The 24,311-nt window shown below is 45.6% G+C and overlaps 1 protein-coding gene across 9 annotated transcripts in view; it reads left to right on the forward strand.

The window, feature by feature from the left end:
• Znf827 (zinc finger protein 827) overlaps positions 1-24,311 on the forward strand; it is a 163,261-nt gene that overhangs the window by 75,635 nt on the left and 63,315 nt on the right. For all 9 annotated transcript variants that reach the window (XM_071614640.1, XM_071614641.1, XM_071614643.1 and 6 more), the window contains exons 6-7: positions 9,083-9,322; positions 12,022-12,079. In XM_071614640.1, the coding sequence (XP_071470741.1) occupies positions 9,083-9,322; positions 12,022-12,079 (298 nt within the window). The remainder of the gene's footprint in view (positions 1-9,082; positions 9,323-12,021; positions 12,080-24,311) is intronic.

Raw genomic sequence — 24,311 nt, forward strand, 5'->3', positions numbered from 1 at the left:
GGACCCCTGTTCTCTGGCCCTTGTGCGAACAAACCAAGGGACTCGGAATAGAGAAAAGTGAGAGTTAGCATGTAACTCCCCTGGAGGAGAAGCAAGACTAACATAACACTTGAAAGAAGCTGTGACTGGTCCCTACACACCTGTGCTTCTGTTATGTTGTAGCCTCTGCCCAGGAGGGACGGGGCCAGGTTCCAAACAAACAGAATGGAATTGGGAGAATAACCTTCAGTGCCTGAGCCTCCAGTTCTCAGTTCTCACCATGAGCCTCTCAGTTCGCCAGGTCCCTCGCAGCACTCCCACCTGACCTCTCTCTGAAAGGAAAAGCCAGACAACCTCAGACTTCTGTGGAGTAACATTGCCACTGCTACCTCCACCCTTGACCTTGGCTCCCGTAGCTCTGGGCTTAATGGTTCTCCTTACAGTCAAGAAAACCCAGCCCAACTGTTCATTCCACTTTGACTTGGGCAAGGGCAGACAGGCTCGGCAGAGGGTGAAGCCAGCTCACCATTATCAGATGCCGCAAGGGGACCGTGACCGTGTAATCTCACTTCTGGCTCCTGGTCATTCGTTTCACTTTGCTCCGTCCTTTTGGCCTGCATGGTTGTTCACAGAGCATTCAGTAATAATCAAACCCAAACCTTCCGGAGCCCAGTTTCACATGTGGAAGATGTTTTATGCCCCACCAAGACCTGTGTGTCTTGGAGGCTGACAAGCTGGAGATTCAAGACTTTTAATTAATCTGATTGAGAGGGATATCATCCTAGAAAAGGAATAGTTTCAGCATGGCATAGTTGGTGTTGCTTCCAGAGGCCCTTGAAGCTTCTTTTTCTAAAATACTACTTCTGGAAGCTGGGCATGGTGGCACGTACCCGTAATCCCAAGTGGCTTGGGAGGCTGAGGCAGGAGGATCGCAAGTTCCAAGCCAGCCTCAACAATTTACTGAGATTCTAAGCAACTTAGTGAGACTCTGTCTCAAAATAAAAAATATCTGGGGATGTGGCTCAGTGGTTAACCAGCCCTGGGTTCCATCACCGGTACCAATAAATAAATAAAATACCACTTTTGGATCAGATCATATACAGTCCAGGGAAGGAATGGTCAGTCTGTATTGTTGATTTTCGTGCCTTTGCCTGTGCTTCTGCACTTTGATGATTTGTGTTAAGTTGGTAGCATGTGTGTCTATGGCAGATGGCGGAACCAGGGAAGGGAGAATAATCTTGTGCACCTACTGTGTGCCCTGCCTTAAGTGATATGTGCAGAAAACGCACATGAAGCATGCCCAAGTGCGTGGCCTTGTGCTAACTCGTGAGGGTGGAAGGTGTTCAGTCCAGAGGGGACCTGTGTCTACAAAAGACTGTTGTCGCACTGTAGGCGGCACAGTATTTGCGGGTCTAGATGGGGAATAGAGGAGAGAGAGAGAGAGAGACTGCCACTCGAGGAGGATACAGGAAGGCCGCTCACAGAGGGGACATCTAGATCAAAGTTTGAAAGCTGAGTAGGATTTTATCAGAGTGTTTAAAACGTCCAGAGCACATAAAGGAAAGAAAGCCCGCAGCTGGAGTATCTCAGGATTGCAGGAGCTGAAAGGTGCACGGAGGATGCTGAGACGTGATGCAGGAGGGGAGGCTGGGCTTTTGATAGGACAGCAGGAACAACTGTGTGGGTATGTTATGCTCGAATTCGGGACCCCCAAAAGACCATACAGAGACCCAAGATCGGTTTTAGCAGCAAAGAGGTGTTTATTGCGAGCTAGCTCGGTCCTCCGCGCGCACACACAGCAACTGATGACGCTGAGAGGCCCCGAGCCCAGGGTTTGCAGCATTTTTATACACTCTTTGGGGAAGGCAGGGACTTCACATACATCATAGCCTCTTTTAGCAAATCATCACACACCGCGGGAAAATCAAATAACAACTCTAAAACATGATTAGCACATTCACTGGCGGGACCAAGTTGGGGAGGGGTGATTGGTCAGTACAAAAGGGGTATTCATTTGAACTGATTGGTTTAAGCCAAGAGGGGTGTTCATGCTGAACTACATGGTTTCCCAACACGTTATCAACCACCATAAACTACTGGGAGGGTCATCTGGCATCTCAGGTATTTCCCTATCTCATGCTGATTGGTGGCTGCTAGGGGGCTGCTATGGATCTCCACCTAGCCTGACTGAGTCAGGGACACCTGGCGCAGCAGATCTCTCCTGTTATTTGTAGATAAACAACTTAGCAGGGTGGGAATGTGCCTAGGAGCGCTCTGTGGGTTTTTCCAAGGACAAAGGTCATGTCCCTTCCTTGGACAGGCTTTGCTCTGAGGTAGAGGCTGGTTTTTCAGGTACAGGGACAAGGGCAGGAGAGCAGGGAGCAGGGGCCCACGGAGGTGCCTCTGAGTCCTGCTTCTCTCTGGGCTTCCTGGCTACTGCACCGTGCTCACCACTCCCTGCCCTCTCTCCTGGCTTCTTTCCTCCTCTTGAAGATAGTAACAGTTCCTCCCTCTACTGCTCTCTGCCCCCTCTCCCTGATGACCTCACCTGGTCCAGTGGGCACAGACAGCCTCGGATCTCCATGTCACGAACGCTCTGCTCCGCCTGCCCGTAAACCATCCCAGCCCCCGCTTCCTGCAGGAATCAAGACCTGGGCACAGCAGAACTGCGGGGCCTCCTCTGTATTTCTCCCCAGCCCACCTTTTCTATTTTCCTTACTCCAGATCTTAGAGGCTTAAACAGTGTCGAATTTTTAAAAGTCTCATTCCTTGCTTGAATGTTTTTTTGGGGGAAGAAGGTGCCAGGGATTGAACTCCTGGCCCTCAGCCACTGGGCCATATCCCCAGCCCTTTTTGCATTTTATTTAGAGACAGGGTCTTGCTGAGTTGCTAAGTGCTTTGCTATGTTGCTGAGGCTGGCTTTGAACTTGTGATCCTCCTGCCTCATTCTCCCAAGTTGATGGGATTACAGGTGTGCACCACCATGCCTGGCCCCTTGCTTGAATCTTTACAGTAAACTCAAGCGTCCCCTTTCCCTTTCTCCCTGTCCTTTAAAGTGCCACTGCCCACTGCCCCTTGCAGATGGCTTCTTGCTTATTTCTCATTTGGTACCAACTTCCAAACCCAGCACCTGAGATTCCATATTCTGCCCCTATCAACCTCTCCAATCTTATTTCTCTGGAATGTAATCCAGCACTCTTTGTTAATAAGCTCTATGTTTAACAGAAGATTTGACTTCGCCACCAAGGTTAGAGCACGAGGAATTAAAAGAAGAAAACTAAATATTAAACTCTTGGCATTGAGACAAAGTTGGAACGGGGTAGGTAGCACATAGGAAGCCTGAGCTGGGGAGGGGAATAGGATTTATCATGTAATGGATGCAGGGTCTCAGTTGGGAAATATGAGGGAGTGTGGGAAATGGATGAGGGTGATGGTGGCCCAACCATGTGACTGAACTTAGTGCTACTGAAATGTGTTGAGAGCCACAGCCGAGTTGGAATGGCACCTGGCATATTACCAGAAGGAGTGGTTGGGAGGTGACGCCAGCGAGCCATTAAGGTGATGCTGGATTAAAACAGGCTGTGTATTCAGTAGAGTTCCCGTTGATTTCCCCGATATTGAGAGCCACAGTTTAGTCGGAATGATGGAATGACGCCTGGCATTTTGCTAGTGGGAATGGTTGAAAGGTGACCCTGTTCCAGGAATAGGGTGGCTCCAGGATTAGGGCGGATCCTGCTGGGAATAGGGCGGCTCCGGGATTAGGGTGGATCCTGCTGCCCTAATCTACTTTGGAGTTCTACTTTTGAGTTCTCTAGAGGGTTCCGGGAATTGGCGCGGAGCCCAGTGGAGGGAGTATATTCCCGGGAAGTGTGTGTAGAGTGCCGGTGAGAGTTCGGGAATAAAGAGTTGCTGTTTGAAGGCTTTGTGGCAGCTCGGTTATTTTGTGCCCAGCCAGACTGCGGCATTTGGTGGCCCGTACGGGGAACACCTGAAGCTTGGAGGTAAGTGAAATGAATGAGTTCTTATGGAGCCTGGTGGAGGGCGGAGGAAGTTGGGGGGGAGGTGAAAGGGAGTTCCGGAGTTCTGGTTGGTGTGTAGTGTTCCTGGAAGGGCCGCATGGGTGGCCTGCACGGGAGTTCGGGCAATAAAGGAGTTCCTGTTTGAACCTACAAGTGCCTCCTCGTGGCGGCTCGGTTATTTTGTGCCCAGCCAGACTGCGGCAGAAATGTATGTTTAAAATTAGTTAAAATGGTTAATTTTATGTTATGTATATTTCACCATGATTAAAACAGAACTTGGCCCTCCTGACCCGATTGAAAATATCAAAATGAGAGGTTATTGAAGATCAGAGTGAGAGGGATTTTGAAGATTCCTCTGGAGAGAACTGGACAGGGCAGAGGACATGGGGAAGGGGAACCCAGTCCTACCCAAGATTAAAGAGCATGGCTTCAGGGACACCATCTGGGAGGTACATCCTGTGTTTCCCTCAGTCAGGGAGCACAGTGGCCTGATGTCTGACATCTGCTGGCAAATCTAGAGGGCAGAAGTGGGCTGGCCAGCTGGTTCAGGGCACAGCAAGAGCCGCCATGATGCTGGGTTAGGCCTCAACTTTTCCTCTTTGATCAAATAAGAGGTAACCGTCTCCCACGGCCCAGTGGTAGGCCAGAGTCCCACAAGATGGCTGGTGTGGGTTTTGTCTCAAATGCTGCCCCATGGGGCTGTGGAGAGAATCAGTCCATGGGACTGAGCACAAAGGGAGATGGAAACAGGTCTGGGAGAGGCTGTGGAGAAACTGAGTGGCCTCAGGCTAGAGGGTGTTGAACCTCAGAAAGAGAGCTGACTGGAAGTCAGAAAGACCACCTCTAAGTGAAAGGCCCTCCTTGGCAGAAGACCTCATGGGCAAGTCCCAGGAGAGAAACAGCTGCTGGCCCCCAGGGCTAGAAGACCCACGCCCCCCTCTCTGCCCGCCTCATCTGTCCCTGATGAAGAGAACAGGTGTGTGGGAGAGAAGCCAGTGTGATGGGGAGGGCCAGCCACGCCCCCCCCCCCCCCCAGCTTTCCAAGGAAGGTCCAACTGTGCCACATCACATGGGACTGAGCATTTTGGCTTCTAAATCAAACCATTTTTCTGTCTAAAGGAGCTTTAAGTCTTGGTGTTCAGGAAGAATTGCCAGGTTATGGGCCCGCCTGAGATGGTGCCCAGCGACAGGAGAAGAGCCCAGCCCTCTGCAGGACAGACATGGAGTAGCTGTGTTACTCTAGAGTGCTGCCTGCTCAAGCTGTAGCTCCACCTCTGCACATTGGCCCTCAGGCAAATCAGACGACAGGATGTTCCCAAACAGCCCTGGGAGAGTACAGTCCCCCCTGTGGGCTCTGGCTGCTGTCCCACACCCTGTGTTATAACTTTCCTTGTATCAAAGGGATGTTTATCCTCCCCTCACCAAACATCTAGATGTCAACACCTTGAGGGCAAGAACTGTGTCTTGCTTAAGTCCACACTGTCTGCCACACTGAGGACATGGTCCACCTTAAAGACAGGCTGTCAAATGACCGAGTAGCTGATGGGTGAAATAAGGCATAGCTGGCTGCCTCTTATGTGTTGGTTTATGAAGGCAAAAAAGACACTGGAATTGCCTTTCCCCTTCCTGTTGCCCAGCTGAGTTGGACTAGGATTTATCCACTGGACAAGCCCACCCTAAAAATGCTATTAGACATTGCAGCAAATATCATTCCACACTAGTGTCAGAGACTGGACTTTGTTGTCCGGTATTTATCTTAGGAAATTCAAAAATACAAAATAAGTGTCGTGATAGATAATCATGCACAGCCCCGACTCCAAGCATCACCTGCTCCTCACACTTTATCCCTCATCTCTGTTTTATGTACTGATTTCTTTCTTGGAATATTAATGTAAAGGTCACTCCGAATAAAATGAATATTCAACCTTTTATTTTTAAAAGAGAGTCTAAAACTAGTCCTATCGTGTGTGTGTCAGGAAAAGAGGTAAATCCAGGTGTATAGACTTGTCCCTTGAGAGTGGGGAAGATGAATAAAAGGGGGTCCTGGGGACCCCATGGGGTATGGAGCAGTCACCTGTCACCTGTGCTCCTGGGTCAACCTGCCCAGGGACCTTTCTTTTTTGCCTTGGATGCAATTTTAACTTTTTTTTTTTTTTGGAAGGAAAAATAGACTGTGGCAAAAGCTCGAAGCAGTGGTTTTCAACCAGAGTGATTCTGCCCTTCCCCTCTCCCCAAGAAAATTTGGCAATGTCTGGAGTCACTTTTGATTGTTAATACCAGAGGCTGGTGCTACTGGTATTTGGTGGTAGAGACCAGGGATATGGCCAAACATTCTGAAATACCCAGCACAGCCCCCACACAACAAAAATCCTGCCCCCAAATGGTGATAGTGCCAAGATGGAGAACTCCTAATTTTTTTTTTTTCCATAAAAGACAAGGAAGCACTTGGCAATCGTGCAGGGAACAGAAAGGGCTACAAAAATATTGATTGTAATATGTCTTACTCATCCATTGAGATGTTAGTTTGAAAACCCTTCTCCAAGTCTGGAATCCATCAGGGAGATTAAGGATGCTAAAGGTTTTTATCAGTGATCAGTGTTTTGTGCTTTTTCGAAAGGTCAAGAGTTGTCATAAGAAAGGGCAGAAACACTTCCATGCAAATCATACTTGAAATGATCCCAAGTAGATTTTAACAACTAATTTTATTAAAGTCAGTGCTGCAAATAGCCAGGTAGTTTTTAATCCAGGGTCAAAGCTGAGGAGACAGGGTTGGGGGAGAAGATAAATAATGGAGCTTCTTTCTAGCTTTATGCTGTTGAATTTTTGTTTTATGTTTTTTGTTTGTTTGTTTTTGTTTTTTTTTTTGATAACTCAATGAGTGCCTTTGTGTTTGGGCTGGTGTCTCTTTGTGTTGGCCTTCCACTTCAGAATGACTGGCCAGTGCAGGGTGCCTAGGTATCACTGTGTACCTGTGACACTGACCCCACTGTTTATTTTAAATTTATTTTTACAAATATTAAGTACTTTGAGGGAACATGAAGAAGGAAAGGCGTGTTGTGATTGCTTTCCTGAGTGGGTGGGATGGCCATCACCAAAGTCAGTCGGTTAGGAAAGAGGTGGGCTGCAAGTGAAGGCAGAGGGGCTGAGCACGGGACCTGGAATGCCCTCCCTCCTTCCTCTCCTTCCCCCACCTGTCCCTCCTCCCCTCCTTCCCCTCCTCCACCATCCTCTCCTTCCTCCTCTTCCCCCTCCTCCTCTGACCTCCTCTTCCTCCTCCTCACCCTCCTCCTCCTCCTCCTCCTTCTCACAACTCAGTCAGTGAACTTGCGTTTTATGGGCTACTTCACAGACCTGCAGGGAATAAACAGCTTGGTAGGAATTAGGGAAGGTGAGAGGGTCTAAATTGAATATCCCAGTTGCCTGCAGTTTAGATGCTGACAAGAAACCAGCAGTTTTTCCTGAGGAACATGTTGGAACATGTCAGGAGAGGGCGGGGAAGGACAGCCCGCTTCTTAAATAAGACCTCATTGATGGCACCATATTAATTTTAATCATTTAATTAAAAATGCTCTTCTTCTTCACTGCCCGTCAATAAATTATACAGGTATTCATCAGGGCCATGCTTGGCGGGAAAGCAGTATCTCTGACAGGGAGCTCACCAACGGGAGGTCTCCCTTTCGCCTCTCCTGACTGTACCACGGACCGTCTTATTGCCCTGTCAATCATCCTAGGCTTATTGTCCAAAGATGTCCACAGGGTGGTAGCTTGTCATGATTCTGGGAGCCAGAGGCCTGCCAAGGAGTTAGTTGGGCAGGTCATACCCAACACAAAAGAATTCTCCCTATGTCTTCAGCCTTTGGGGGCTGCAGACTCTCCATGGATTGTTGTTACATAACTCTGGGCTTTTCCACAGTATCTGTATCTTGTCCTCTTTGGTCTCCAGTAAGATGCTTGTCATTGGATTTAGGGTCCTCGTGGACAATATTATCTTGAAATCCTTAACTTAGTCACATCTACAAAAAAGTTTTTTTTTCAAATAATATTACATTCCTACGTTCCTAGGATTTGGACATAGGCATCTTTTTAGGGCCACTATTCATAGATGGATGCCTATAGATAGATGTTGGTCATCTATCTATCTTTTATCTACCTGTCTTAGTCTCCTTTTTTTTTTTTTTTTTTTTAATTTTCTAGAATGTTATATACACAGTAGTTACTAGTAACTGTTGATTGGATTTTAAAGTGGCCCAAATTAATGTCTGCACTGATTGTCCCACCTTGTTTCAAAAATGTCCTACCATCCCTTCTAAGGAACATGTGAACATATTCTCAGACCTTTCAAAGCAAATGTGTGTTTTAGATTAAAGATGAAAAATCTAGTAGGCACACCCAAAGGAAGAGCTGTCAGTAAATTGAACTGTTATTATAACCTGTGAGATTGCTGTTCTTCTGGGTGTTAATCCTTGGGCTGCAATTAACTTCCTGGGTGTTCTTGAGGATTACTAGCTTCCAGCAAGGTATAAATATCTCCCTCCATTGAATTCACCTTATTTACCCTTTATTAATTTAGGTGCCTTCAAAGAGAGAGAGAAAAAATTGATCCCAGCTTTAAAAATAGGGGGAAGAAATTATAGTATTAACAGGCTTGCTCTTATTTGATTCACTGAAATTGAGTCAGTTCTAGATAGAACAAGGACAGGCATTGACCATGTTCTCGGTTGGTTCTGGAAGCAGCATAGTGGAGAGGAAGGGGGCCTGGGGGCTGTAAGGAGACCCAGTCAGGAAACCTAGTGAGTTCTAGACCTAGACACCCGGACCTGTCTCCATGGCCCTCTGTGTGACTTTGGACAAGACACTTCATTTCTCTGGGCTGCAAAGTGGAAGCCTCAATCTCTCACCTTTTTAGAAGTCAGATGGGTTGGACCAATGGTGTCGATCAATGATCTGGAGTGTCATGGCGCCCACTCTTTCCAGACTGTTCCTTCACTCAGCCTCGGAGTTTTCTTTGCGATTAGAATCTGGAGTTGGTTCAGAATTAAGAAACAGTGGTGTGTCTTTGTTTCTCTCTGTTCACCTGCTTGCAGCGGAAAGCTACAAGGAAACGCGGACCGTGAAGATTAAAGAGGAACCCATGGAGGTTGATGTCCAGGACGCCCCCGTCTCCATATCACCCAGCCGGAATGCTGGCTACAGCACTTTAATCGGGCGAGAGAAAACCGAACCCTTACAGAAGATGCCAGAGGGCAGGGTACCCCCAGAGAGGAACCTCTTCAGTCAGGACATCTCTGTAAAGATGGCCTCCGAGCTTCTCTTTCAACTGTCGGGTATGTTGGGGTTAGGGAAGAAAAGGCAAAAATTTGAAATCATGGGGAGGAAGGCCCTTTTAACAAGGAAATAAATAAATAAATAAAAAGGAAAAAAAGAAAAGCCAACCCACATATGATAGGAAGTTTTAGACAGAAATCAATTTTGTTACTTTAACACCCAGACTGCCACCCAAATGAGCAGTTAATAAGGCATCGCCAATTAGAATTCCTGCCAGACTTTCTTTAGTAAATAGTTAAAAATCTTTTGAAATGAGAACTCTGCAATTTGGTGCAAATGATCCAGGTTAAAAAAAACTTACCTCTGATTTTGATTTGGTTTGTTGATCGGATTAACAGCCATTTTATTTTTTCCTACTGTGCAAAAGACACACTGACGTTTGCTCCAGTGTTGACTGAATTGCCATGAACTCCAAGTTAGTGTGGTCTGGCTTAATGAGATCCTATTATAACTTGCTAAACAGAAATCAAAAGGATGAAGACTACTTCCAGGTAGAGCCTAAGAGAATATTTTCTGTAAGCCAACTTTTTCTACTTTGAATACTTTCAATTCAAAAGTGCAGTAATGGCCAGCCCAGTGAAGTGTCTGGATGAAGTAGTTGAGGGTCCCAGCACCTAAGCTGTCCCTCTCTGCAGCTCTTTTCAAGCCACACACCATTTGTCCCTCACAAATTTAATATGCAGTTATTCTTTGAACTTGAATGGCACTGATACATACACAGAGAAGACTCAGATTATGATAGAAATATTATTTAATTAGCTTCTAAATACACAAAAGTCCATAGTCCACAGCCAAGCACTGGCCTACACTTTGAAGTTTATGCATCAGTAGAACTTGTTTGATAAACTGTTTTGTTATGGGTAACAAAACATCCACTAAATTCTTCATTTTTTTAAATTACTTTTTATAGTGGTAGATGGACAGAATGCTTTTATTTTATTTGTTCATTTTTATGTGGTGCTAAGGATCAAACCCAATGCCCCACACGTGCCAGGTGAGTGCTCGCTGCTGAGCCACAACCCCAGCCCTAAATTCTGCATTATTTAAGTGTTCACTTACTTTCTTTCTTTTTTTTATATATAAATTTTTTTTTGATGGACTATTAAAGGAGACTTAGTGTCTTTTTTTTTTGTAAAGAGAGAGAGAGAATTTTAATATTTATTTTTTAGTTATCGGCGGACAGAACATCTTTGTTTGTATGTGGTGCTGAGGATCGAACCCGGGCCGCACGCATGCCAGGCGAGGGCGCTACCGCTTGAGCCACATCCCCAGCCCTGTTCACTTACTTTCCTCCCTACAAAAAACACAGGGAAGAATCTGTGTTCCTCCGTGATGGTTCGTTCGCTTTCTCCTTGGCCTGGAGACAACTCCTAGCTGGGTAACTACCAGATCGTGCTGAAAATGGTGGCCCCCAGCTTCTCCAACAAGGGCTGTTTTTGCTCAGCTCTCTTCATTATTGGAAATCACCAGTTTGATAAATTTAATAGGACACGGGTCTTTACAAGCTCCAAAACCATGTGATTTTTTTTTTTTAAAGTCTGAGACATATCTGAAAACAGTATCACTTTGACAATGATTAAAATCGTTTGAGAGTTAAAATTAGCAAAAGTGAGACCTGTGTGGTTCTTTTCAGAAAGTCTCTGACAGTACATTATCACAGTCTCCTATCAGCTCAGTGTCTGAGAGTTCTCACCCTGGCGCTGTCACTGACCTCAGACAAGTCACTTAGCCCTGACTTCCCGCTCTCTTGCAAGAACACTGGCTGGCATTCCTAGTTCACCCTTGTCATTGTTGAATGGACAGAAAGGAATTGTCTATGTAAACACACGTACTGTGGCTTCAGACTAGTATTACAAAGTGCGGGACAGATGTCGTAAACCTTGGTTTACATTTTTCTAAAACCCCACAGGATCAGGAGTTTGTTCCTGGTCCTGCCGTTGAAATCTGAGACCCTCCTAGAGTTAGCCATGGTTTCTCTAGCTGCTTTAAGGAAGCCATTGAGGGCTGCCGTGGTCCCGGTAGAGTCCTCCCATTTGAACTGGATTGAGAAAGCCAGAGATCAAATTTTGTGTTCTTAGAAGCTAATTAAATAATTTCTGACAGCTGGGAGATTCACACCCCAAGACCCAGGAAGGGAGCGTTTCCCTCTTCGTGTCTAATGATCTGTTTTTGTCCATGGTGACATTTATCAGAATCAGCAGTCGATGACTGCGGCACCGAGAGGTCTTCTAGCTGTTTTTATATCCCCTCTCACAAAGGGGCCTGACAATACAGAATGCGTAAAGGTTGTCATCAAAGCCAGGGGCAGAACAGTTGCAACAATTGCAGTTTTCATGCTGAATCAGAGGAAAGCAGAAATTTTCGGCTGGGGAAATACAGAGTAGACATCATTGTCTCTGCATACGTATCACTGTGGGTGGGGAGTGTGCGTGCTCACCAGGGCCGATGGAAATCAGACATCACACCTGAAACTTACTAACTAGTCCCCTTTGATTGGTTTTTCAATACAATTCTTTGGGTTTTGTCTGTGCACTTTTGAGGCATCTTGCTCAGTAAGACAGGGAGGGTTTGAATGTTGAAAAAGGAAACCCAAAGAAAGCCACAAGAGACAAAGAAAAGCTGGGGTGTTTTCTGCTAAACGATGAAAGTTCAGTGAACACAACATAAGAGATCTACGTTTCATTCTTTCTCCCTCCAGAAAAAGTGAGCAAAGAGCACAATCACACGAAAGAAAACACCATCCGGACGACCACCAGGTAGGCCACTTTGTGTGGGGTCCCCTCAGAGCGCCCTTGTGTGTGGGGCCTCAGGCCGGCCCAGGCCCACACTTGACCTTGGCCCAGACTGCTTCCTCCAGGGCTGGAGGAGCCACACCCCTTCCACCTGGTTCCACCAGAAACTCTCAGTTGATGGGAAAACACAGAAATCAAGGACAACAAGAGGAAGACCCTAATGTTTGTGAAACATCCTCTCACCTTGCTGGGAATTTTCCATGTTATTATTTCTTCCAATAATTTTGTGATGTACATAGTATTATCAGCATTGCAGAATATTTTTTTTTTTTTTGTACTAGAATTAAATCCAAGACCTCATGATGCATCCTAAGCACATGTTACACGGGCTACACTGCCAGCTAACAGAAGTTTGTTGACTTGAGAGTTTAAATGGGTGGCATAGCTGAGATTGGCAGTGGGGTCTGTAGCTCATGAGTTCTCACACCCTGTCGGTAAACTGAGGTCCTTATTGCAATTCTGCTCCTTACTGTTTGGCTGGGAGCTGATGATTTGTCACCAAGGATATCACACTTTTACCTCCATAGCGTTGGGTGGAGGGCAAGAGTTTTTAAAGCAAAAGAAAGAGAATACTTTAAAAAATTGCAAGAACCGAGTGTGGTGCCAACTGCTCAGGAGGCTGAAACAGGAGGATCACTTAAGACCAGGAGTCCAGGGCCTGTCTGGGCAACACAGGGAGAGCTTGTATCAGAAATAAATTACTTTTGGCCAGGTACGGTGGCCCACACCTGTAATCCCAGTGGTGCGGGAGGATCTCAAGTTCAAAGCCAGCCTCAGCAACTTAGAAAGGCCCTAACCAACTCAGCGAGACCCTGTCTCTAATAAAATATAAGAAAGGACTGGGGATGTGGCTCAGAAGTTAAGTGTTCCTGGATTCAATTCCCGGTAACAAAAAATAATAATTAATTAATTAATTAAAGCTATAAGAAAATCAGTATTATCAACACTTAGGGGGAAGGAAGTTTTCTATTTGGAAAATGCAGTTCAAGGAGGTAGCTAGTGTTAGCTGCCCATCATTCTGCCATGAGGAAAAGAGGAGGGCCAGCCAGTGTGGATGGACAGATGGGGTTTAAAGGCCACCCAGAAGTGTCAGAGGCAAGAACCAACCATCCAGTCCCCTGCCGCAAACACACACGCTGTGGAAAAGGAGTTCAGGGAAGACTCAGCCTCCGCCTCTGAAAGACCATCCTCCACTCTAAAACCATGCTCCGTTTTGTAAGTTAGCCCAAGACAGAAGCTTTACAGGATGGACAAGAGGGATATAAGTGTACAGGATAGTGGCCAGGAACCAGGAGAACAAGCCCCAAGCTACCGAGATCTCTTTAGGACAAGGAACTTGGCTGTCCTGAGCAGAGACAGTCTTCCTGATCGTGTGGTTGATTGGTTTTCTCTTTTTCATTCTTGAAACACAAGATAAATGATGCTTTTCATTTTGGTGAATGGACCTCAGGGCATCATCAGGCATGTGGACAGGACTCACATGGACTTAAACCCAAGGTGTTTTAAAATTCTGTGAATTGGAATCCAGGAATATCAATCAGAAACCCACAAAGTCACCTGCCGCCTCCTGGGCTGGACAGTGCTGGGGAAGCCAGGTCTGTGACGCAGATGGAAGGCGAGTCTCGTGAAGATGCTCTGAGGAGGGTACTGGGAACTGAGTCTGGGAGCGGAAAGGCTATTTTGTCTATTAAGTTGGACCCCAAGCAGATGGGAGCTGCGGTAGACTGCAGCCTCCTCCTTCATGTAATCCTAAAGCTGCATCTTATGTCTCTGGGTCTAAGCACGGAGGGAAGGCACCAGGTTGGTGGGCCTTTACCGACCACTCCCTAAACACAATACCCACTAACTTTAATTGGCTTCCATCGGGTTCTTGAAGTGTCACAGGCAGGTTCTCTAGAAACAGAGCAGAAGATAGGGATTCCCAGGGGGTGCTTTCCTTGGGAAGTGCCCTCAGAGGGGAGGTGACGGGCAGGAGAGGGAAGCGGGCGGAGCCCATCTAGGATATGGTTTCATTGGGGGTTTAGCCTCAGCTCCATCCCAGGTGCACCAGAGGCTGCACCCCCCAAATTATTCAGGTCCCCCCAGGGCAGAGGTGTCCTCCCCGGGGGCAGGGAGGGTTCTCAATCATGGTCAGCACTCAGCAGCTCGAGTGGGTGCCCAGTGTAGGAAGTGTAGGAAGGAGGACCTGGGCAGGACCCAAGGCACATCCCAAGGGGGTTCCCGCCAGCCTTTTAAGATCACCCGGTAATACATCACAGAAAGGGGTGCCTGGACACCGTGTTATTTTAGGCTTTTTCGGTTTTCTGGGAAGAGGCAGGAGGAGGTTTCAACTAGCCCCAGAGAACTGAAAAGCACCTCAGGCTCAATTGCCTTGGCTGGCGCTAAAGCGTAATTAGAGGGTGGAAGAGCTTTTTTTTTAACCATTTGGCAAAAATGAAGCAATCCTTAAATTCTCCTCTTGCTGGGAGATTATGAGTAAGAAGAAACTTAAATCAGATCTTTTGCCCAAAGCAAAGGAAGAACAGCTTCCTAGGAGTCCCTGGAAGCAGAAACCTGTGTTACAGAAACTCTCGGCTTATAATTCTACCAAATCCTTGGTATGCTTTTATGTTTCCTTCAAGTGGGCCACTGGCTCAATTAGCCTATCCACAAATAGGTTTCTCTTTTACCTCTTACCCTGTTGCTTCAAGTGCAATAGAATCAAGCGGCTTGATGCCAAGAAATGGTCTTTAATTTAACTGATAGCAGAAATCCCCTCTCCCCTCCCCGCCCCCCCCCTCTCTTTTCTGATTCCTGTTTTTAGAAGGAACTTGTTTTGTAAGCTCAAGATCAGTGTATGCTTTGTTGTAAGGTATGATTCATGGTGCAGTTCAAAAAAGATGTACATCAAGCCTCCAAATTCCTGTACCTCCAGATTTTTAAGTACTTAGTGGGATATTTAGTTATCCTATGTCTTATGTCTGATTTCCTAGAAGAAGCTGACTGTTCAAAGCAATGGCCAATGATGGGAATCATGTTCAGAATTTTCCATGGTGGAGGGTTACTAGGTGTATTCAAGACAGTTTAATCATGAAGGGCGGCTCCAGGACACCAGCCTCACAAGACTAAGATGGAACCTTTCTTGCCTTCCTTGTGCCCTCGGATGCCCGACCGCCTTGAGGCTCCACCTCCTGGAGTCCCAGGGACGTGGGGGGGTGCGTACAATACTGAAGGAGTGGGTTTTCTCCCTGTCCTTTATAAGCCCACAGCTCCTCTGCCCAGTTGATTGCTATTGATTCTGACATTGATTCCATCCACAGTAGGTAAAGAAGAGTGTAGCACCCCAATGCACCACAGCTTGGCGTCCCCATCCATGCTGGTCAGTGACGGGGTGGGGTGGGGTGCTGATTTCCATTCTGGGCCCCAAGAACATGAAGCCCATGGTATGAGCAGCTCCTTCATCCTGTGCAGGCTGGTGTGACTCCTCTTCACATCCTCCCTCCTCACCCCTGGCCACTGACCACTCAGCTCTCTGTTGGACCTCTTATAAGCCAGCCGGGCAGGTGTGGAGAGCAGAAAACAACGTGAGACGGCAATCCTCATTAGCAGCTTTTAAAACGAGGTTTCAGTGACGCTAAAGGTTGAGATGAGTAACTAGCAGGTTTCTGGATCACTGATTCTCTGCCTCATTCTGTTTAACTCTTACCGTGGGAAATCTCGAGCACTGACTGAAGTGGAGGGCTTGTACCTTTCACCCAGATGAAACGATGCTCGGGTCCCAGCCACGTTGCTTCCCCATCTCCCTCCCTCCTTCCCCCTCCCCCGATGTGATTTTGAAGCCCATCCCAGACACCGTCTTCAAAACTGGTAAAATGCATTTTGTTTTGTTTTGGTTTGGTTTTTTTCCATCCTAAGAACTTAGACTCAGCTGTGTAAATTAGGATCATCTTCCCAATTTGCTGGAATCATCCTATTCTGCATCCCAAAAGTAAAGGAGAAAAGCAATCTACCAAAGTGCCCCATGTAGCCAGGCAGAAAAATCCATTTACTCAGCAGCTGGCATGATTGGATCAGGTGGTCCTGCTCACCAGTCCTCGGCCCTGTCCCCGCCACCCGCCCTTGTATGCACCCTCACACAGACACCTCCGCTGATCAGGTCCCGTAGCTGGAACTTCACTGCAAATGCTAAGGCGGCAGTCCTTTTGCCTGTTCAACCTGAGTCTAGAAAATTCAATCCAACTGGGTCCCCTCTGAGATAGCATGTGAACCGAGCGATCTTCGTGCCATTCTATCCGACAGATGAGATGAGGAGAAAGTCCCGGCCAGACCCAGGAGAACTGCAGGACCGAGCACTGATGAGACTAATAGAATCCTGATTTTCCTCCTTCCTCTCCCAGCACGAGCCTGGGTTCTGCGGGGAGCAGATAACCAGCTATTAGGATCATTTGGTAGATGAAAATACATGAGGCATGATATCATAACCAGATCCCGAAGTTTAATGGAATAAAAAGAGGATCTATATCTTTCGACATGGACCATCGCCCCGACAGATGCCAGATAAGATCCAAGAAGGGAAACAGAGCCCTAGAGTAGGAACCAGATAGTTCCTGGCAGGTGACTCCGCCGTGCTCGGTGTTGGGCGACACCCCGAACCTCAAACAATGGCTGCCAGGAACCCTCTCTGGATTATTTGTTCTCTCTTTTCCCCGTTAATAATTCAGCATCCGTAGGGGTATAAGATTGCAGGCCTATGAGAAAAAAACTTCTCACACCTGGCTTGCTTTATCCCAAAAGCAAGGAAGCATTTGCCGGAATCATCCTGTTCTGCATGCCTAGACAAAAGGCGGCAGTGGGGGGAGAAAAATCAGAGAAAGATAGACTCATCTCATGCTGTGCACACCAATATTTAATTTGCCCAATTTTCAGAATCTGAAATGTGGGCTATTTTCCTATGATTTAGATAATGGCACAAACAGTGTTTGCTAAAAGACATATTCACTTGGAAGTGTCCAATAGAGAATTTTCCTGCGTGATGGTTTCAATTCTGCCCTTAAATATTTATGATTCAGTAATAGAAATTGCTCAAATTTGTAAAAGCATGATGTGCTGCCTCAATTCAGGCAATTTCCCCCCTTTTCATTTCTTTGGAGAGCATAAGAAAATAATGCTGTATTACCTTAAAAAGTAAAAATTACTTTCAGAGAACACTGAATTAGGCAGAACCAATTAAGAAAAGAAACAGGAAACAGAGCAAATGAAATTGGTGGTTTTTCAGTACCTCTCCATATGTTCCCTTTACCCTTCTATTTTGTGATTTTAAATTAAATGCTCGGAGAATTTTAGTTCTAAAGGATGGAAATGACTACTAATTTCATAGAGCCCCTTCAGTTATGATTTTTCTTTTCTTTTTTTTTTGGAAGACAAGGCTATTTGAGGGTCACATGGTACCACTGCAAATTTTAGACACTCTTTCTCATTACACTGCCATCTACTGAAATACTTTCACAATATAAATATTTCAACCTTTGATGTCTGTGATATTAACCACGTCTGATGCTTTTGTGCAGTGCACAGCCTGCACTACTCTCTGTAACTGCCCCAACACAAATATTGACTTGAGTATTTTTATATCCCTTTTCACTTACCTTTAAATTTTCATTTGTCAAAGAAATTAAAACTCATTCTTGAAAACCATAGATTATTCTTCACATGTGCAGGCACGCACATACCACACCTGGCCTGAAGCTACTTTGTATATCATTGCTGGTTCATCTTATCTCCCCCTTCTCATCACAAAGCATTTCACAGTACTTTCATCTATTCCTCTACTCCCTGGTCCTACCAGTATGGCCTGCCATTTTCCCGCCCATTTGTGGCAACTATACAGAAACATTGGTTGAAATAATGGCGCACCTAGAATTGTGCACTCCAGAGCAGCACATTTAAATCTCCTTGGCAGGGTCTGCTGAGGGCTGTGACTTCTCTCCTCCACTTCCCACGGGTTCTCCCCGCTGGGTTTCTACTGGCTTGCGATGGTCGTCTGCCCTGGTTGTGTAACTCCTGATAATCAGCGGTGAAGTCTCATAAGTCTCTGTCAATCTTGTGAGCAGCTAGCCACAGCCTGTGTTCTCTGGCTACCCATGCGGGCACTGCAGGGGCGCGTGACCCAAAGGTGTACGTGGCTTTAGATGCTGGCTTCCACCCTGATCTTATCTGGGATTTCCTCTCAAAGTGTCTCTGTGGTTGTTACTAGAAATGCAGCACAGTATGCAAGGCAGGCCTCTGTTTAGAGGCCAGACAGCTCTGCTGCATGTTGCTGCAGGGGGGCGGTGGTGTTCACATTTTGGGGTGTGATATACAGCAGCCACACGACTCTCCTGCGTCTTGGTGCGGAGGACCAGGTTCCTGTGTGCACAGCTTACCTCAGCAGAGTGCCCATTGTCCTTGTTTATGTGTGAAATCAGATTCCCGCGGGAGATCAGGTCCTCCAGCTGACATTTCCAGGCTCCGGATGTGCAGGGTTCACTTCCTTGGCCTGCAGTTGGCTGGGGCTCCCTGGGTCTCCACTGCAGGGCGCTTCACAAGGCCAGGCATTGTGCTCCTTGTCCCCAGAAGTTTCCTGGCTCTCTCGTGGGTGAATACTAGAGCCTCAGCAGCCCTGAGCGCTCGGTGTTGGGTTGTCCCTTGGCCACCTTTATGACAACCCCAAATAGAAGGCGATGCAAAACATCTCCCGTGGGTATTTCTTTTCTAAGATGCTCCGTTTTTCTTCTGCCATCTTTTACGCAGCCTCTTCCTTCCGGAGCTTCTAGACTCGTGAAGCTGAAGCTGCTGGTGCTGAGGGTCCCAGGTTAGATAGCTCTTCTTGCCTGCGTCTTTGCCACTGACCCTCCGAGCTCTCTCTGTACAAGACCAAGTCTCTTCATAAGTAAAGGATCCTCAACAGTAAAACTTGATAGCTATTTTTTTAAGTTTTCAAAATGATTTTGACTTTCCGATAATTGTAGGGACTCTTACAGAAGGAAAAGTCATCTCTTAGAATCCTACTAGCCCGAGAGAGCCACAGCAGTGTCAGTGATATGTGGCCTTGCTGAGTTCCTTTCTATTTCAGTGTATGCTGTGTGTGTATGTGTGTGTGTGTGTGTGTGTGTGTGAGAGAGAGAGAGAGAGAGAGAACTGGATCCTACTGAGTATTTAGTTGTAAAATCTTGCTTCTGTATCTAGCAGTACAGTAAGTACATCTTTCCAGGGCAGTAAATGTAACTGGGTGTTGCTCTTCAGATGTTCGCACGGTATTCGGTGTTTGCATGTGGGGGTACCCTGTCACTTATTCTTTGAGTCCCCTGTTGCTGGAGGTCAAGGACTCTCCCTCCCCCAGCTTGTTGCTAGGATAAAGTGGCTCAGAAAAACCATTCCAGCCTTTCAGTCTTTTGCTATGATTGTCAAACTGACTTCCAAAAGGACTGAATATAAAATTCTACCAATGAGCGGGAACGATGGAGGGAGAGGCAGAATTTCAAAAGTCTGACCAAAAAAACAAACAAACAAATTTTAACCAATGAGGAGATTAAAATCATATATTATGGCTAAAACCTTTTAATTTATTGATCCTAAGGATGTTGAGCATTTTGGTCATTTGTATTTGTTTCTTTGTGTTTTTTTCTTTTGCTATCATTCATTATTGTTGTCTTACCATAATGTAAGAAATATTCATTACATCAGTTTTCTTCAGTTCTTGCTATTGGTCTTTCATTACTATGAAAATTTTCAAAGCATAGTGAAAGAACAAAATAATAAGCCTCCATCTCTCCATTTCCTTGATTGAATAATTATCAACATTTGTCATGCAACTAATATATATAATTTTTTTTTTTTTTGCCTGTGGTGCTGGGCATGGACCCCAGGCCTCACACATGCCAGGCTCTGCCACCCCAGCATTCTAAATCACCTCCCAGATATATATACTCACTCCAGGTTCTTTGGTATGTCTCTCTTAAAAAAAAAAAAAAAAAGACTATTTTCCACAATACCATTTTATACCTTACAAAATTAACACCACCTTTAGCTTTAAATCATCGAGGTGCCCAGCCCGACAGGGGAACAGGAGGAGAAGGAAGCACTTCTGAGCTTGCTGGTCCCTCCAAAAAAACAAAAGAAGAAACCACCCTGGTGCCTGTGGGGAGTGACCGATGGCGTGACCTTGGTTCCCCTCTGCCCAAAGGCCCAGTTTAGAAAGCCCTGGATTTGCGGTGGCAGCCTCAATTTGTAGATAAATGTCCCAGCGGACGCTTGCCAATGTATGAGATTAATTCAAGTTTGACTCATTACAGAACCTCTTTCTTTGAAATGTGTAGCCCAACATGATCGATGGCTGGGTTTCCAGGCCCAGCCCACTGGGGTCATCGGAGGTCTCTCTTATGCTCCTTTTAAGTTTGAATAAGGAATTTTCTGTCTCGGATAGCCAGGGTTATCTTCAGGGCAAGAGCTCACACTCGTTTTTAATCTTGGGTCCTCTTTTCCCCAACATTCCCAGACCTGCCAGCCAGGGTTCTTTTTATTACAATAAATAAATAAATGAAATCATTCAGGAAGAGGCATATTGAAAAGGGAAGGGCAGGGTCCATGAATACCATCAAAACTGTGTTTTCTTTCATTTTAGATTACCTTTCTAACTTCGAATACCATCAGCGATATGCGGCGAAACACACGTGGATAAAAAGAAATATTAAACACATATTTTTAAACATATATAAAAAGAGAAAAAACATTCTAGGTTTTTTTAACTAATACATTAGTTGAGTAATGTTTAAGAAAAATAAAATCAGCACTAAGAATGAAGAAAATTATATCAGTCATGAAAATTATGTTGAAAATGAAATATGAATTGAATATCCCTAATCCAAAAATCTGAAATTTGAAATGTTCCCAAGTCCAAAACTTTCCAAGCATTGACACAATGCCCCAAGTCGAAAGTTTCACGCGGGGACTCACGTGACAGGTCTCAGTGAAACACAAGAGCACTATAAAGTATTGTGTGCACTTACCTTCAAGTGTATGACATAGACATGATTCAAACAAATGTCCTGCTCAGACTGGGCTTCTGTCCCCAGGATCTCTCATTATGTACATACAGATGTTCCAAAACAGCCTCCTGGTCCCAAGGATTCAGAAAAGGGATAGTCAGCCTGTAATGTCATTTTATAAATGAAAAGCCAACAGTGTGACAAGGTTTTTTCTTTCAATTGTGAGCCTTTTTCCAGGCTTGCTACTCTAGCTTCCTGGGGAGTTTCTTTTGGAAGTGTGGAGAAGATAGTCATAACTAACCCAAGTACTTCCTCTACTCATTTCAAACAATCTCATCTTGCTCACTTGATAAGTTTAAGAAGTTAAAAAAAAAAAAAAGCAAACAACCGTTCTGTTCTTCAGCAAAGACTATAATCTTTTGTTGTTAGCAAGCTCTAGTTTTTGTTCAAAGACAACGTTTCCGGTTCTCATTTCCTTTAGCTTCAGAATGTAGACGTGGAGATGCGATATGGAGGGTACCTGTATCCTTTTTAATTTGGACGCATCCGTGTTCCCCACATTCAGAAAGTCTTTGAACTAGTGTAAGATTTATTCTTGGAATAACTTTGATCCATTGCCTGCTTCTTCTTGTGACTTCTGGGAACATGGAAGATCACTGTCTCAGCTACAGCCTCCTCTCACTTCAGAATGTCAATGCAGGATGCTACTCTTGGGGTGTGTCACAATGTCTAAGTGACTCAGAGAGGAGTGTGTGTGTGTGTGTGTGTGTGTGTGTGTTGCTTTTGTTGCTTTGCAGTGTTAAGGATTGAACTCAGGGATTCACACATGATAGACAAGCACCCTACTATTGGGCTCCCCCCAGCCCTTTTAAAATTTTATTTTGTGACAGGGTCTCACTAAATCATCCAGGATGGCTTCCAACTTGTTATATCCTCCTGCCTCAGCCTACAGAGTACCTGGGATTACAGGCGTGAGCCATCACACCAGCAGAGCTGTTTTTAAAATACCAATTCAATGTATGATATTTCAGTTCTTACAAAATAATAGGGTATGTCAATATCAAAATCTAGAACCACAGTGTCTTGAGTTGGTAACTGGGGCTTAGTGGAGAGGAGGAGGCCCTATTCACAGGGAAGCACAGACAGCCATCTGGGCGTGTGGCTGCTAGAGAGAGCAGACCTGAGCTCCCACCAAGCTTTCCTCCAGGATATCAGACACATCCAAGTCAGAGAACTTGTTCTTAAATTTTCCTTGAAATAAAACAAACAAAAGGAAAATTAACGCAATTCTTTTGGACATATTTTATACCTAGCTCTTGGAAGAAATCTGGAAGCCCTTTCATATCATATGAACATAGGTAAACAGATGATCAAGTATTTTTACTCAAAAATACACTTTCCCCCCATTCATTAAAGCCATCTGTGTGCAGATAGAAGTCAGGTATCACTAAGGGAAAGTTTGTCTCTTATGTTTAATAAAGTTTTATTCACCCTGATCTACCGAGGTCCTTGTGAGTCCGGAGTAAAAACTCATTCTGGAGCAGTCTTTCTTGTTGAACTTTCTTTTTTTCTCCTTGATTTTCCCAAGTTCAGTGCTGATAATTAGTATTGCTGTCCTTTAAAAGGAAAAAAAAAAAGTTTCTTTTATGTTGCTCCTTTAAAACTATGTGTCATCTAAGCCTAATTTTATTTTCTAAACTTTCTCTTACACGCTGCCCCCACCTTCTTGTTCTTTTTCTTTTTGTTTGGTTTTGGTTCTTGCCGTCAGAGTGAGAATTCCCGAAACGTTCTGATCTCAGTGGTGACGCATGAGGACGCATTAAGGAGCCAGGCTCTCTGCTCTGCGTGAAGGGGAGCTCCCTGCTGGCCCTCGATGTTAAAGGTGGAAATATTTGTGCCACAATCGGCACTTAGCAAAATGTATCACTATTTAGAGCCATAATCTTTTATGGACTGTTTTATTATTTATTGTAAATCTTTCTTTTTGCAGCCCTGAGCTGTTGACCCCACAGCCTGTACCATCTTAGGCCTGAAATTGTCCAGTCTCAATGACAGCATCGCCCCATTGCATCTTGCCCTTTAGATTTTTTACAGAAAACAAGAACAACCACTGGGGGCCGGGGGGGGGGGGGGGGGCGGATCACTGTCAACATCTGGTTCACTTTTATCCAGAAAAGAAACTCAAATAGATAGAAGTTTCGTAAGACATCTTTTTTAAGTAATGAAACACAGGAAAAAGAAGCAGAGCAGTTGGACTGGTCCAGTCCAAACCCACAACTGCCAGATACCACTATTGAATCCTTGTAGAATATTTAAATGAAGCTCAGTCCTCCAGGTAGCCTGTCTGTGTCCCTAGCCACACGGGAGTATGTCCTGGTAGATGGAGATTATTCAACAGAGTAAGTGACGATCCCCTCTCCCGAGAGTTATTAGTTTCAGCATTCTCTCCTACCACCTTTTTACCAAAGATATTAACTAGAAATCAGTTTCTTTTCTTTTTCACAGTTTTTCCTTTTTTTTCACTTCCTTAGCTTACCTTCTGATAGACAAATGAAATGACAAAAGTTTGGGTAGGGAGAGTCAGAGGTCCAGGGCCACATGACAGTCCCACCTGGCCCCTTGTCTGGAGTCATCTGTAACAGGTTCCCAGGTGAAGGCCTGTGCAGACGTGCCGAGTGTGCATGGCAAACTGCTTCATTTCCCTCTGGGGAAGATGCAGCTCTGGTTTATCCTGCATCAAGCACCTCCTGGAACTTCTGTCCCCGCCACCCTCTCCCAACAGTGACAGTCACTGAACAGCCTCAGCATAGCCTTCCGGGGTGCTGCGTCCACTGCAAAGCCAGGTGTCCTCTGAGAGCCAGTGTCTTCTCCACTGTCCACCCACTGCGAGGCTCAGCAGAAGAAAAAGCATGCCTGGGAGAGTGTCTCCATATTCTTCAACCTACCTTCTTAGTCCCAAGCTGCACTTCTCAGTGTCCTGTCCTCTCAGTACATGGTCAGAGTTAAGATGACCGATGGTACAGGAGAACTGATCCATTCAGCAAGCGCATGCTACAGGGCAGGCTCCCAGTTCACTTATCCATCCCTTTCGCCCTCCTGCAAAGCAGTGCTGGTCTGCACAGCTAAAAGGTTACTATAGTGCTGTGTGCACGGCCATGATGCCACCACGGACTTCATATTGGTGCTAAAGTGGC

Source organism: Marmota flaviventris, chromosome 7, assembly GCF_047511675.1.
Source record: "Marmota flaviventris isolate mMarFla1 chromosome 7, mMarFla1.hap1, whole genome shotgun sequence".
Lineage (NCBI taxonomy): Eukaryota > Metazoa > Chordata > Mammalia > Rodentia > Sciuridae > Marmota > Marmota flaviventris.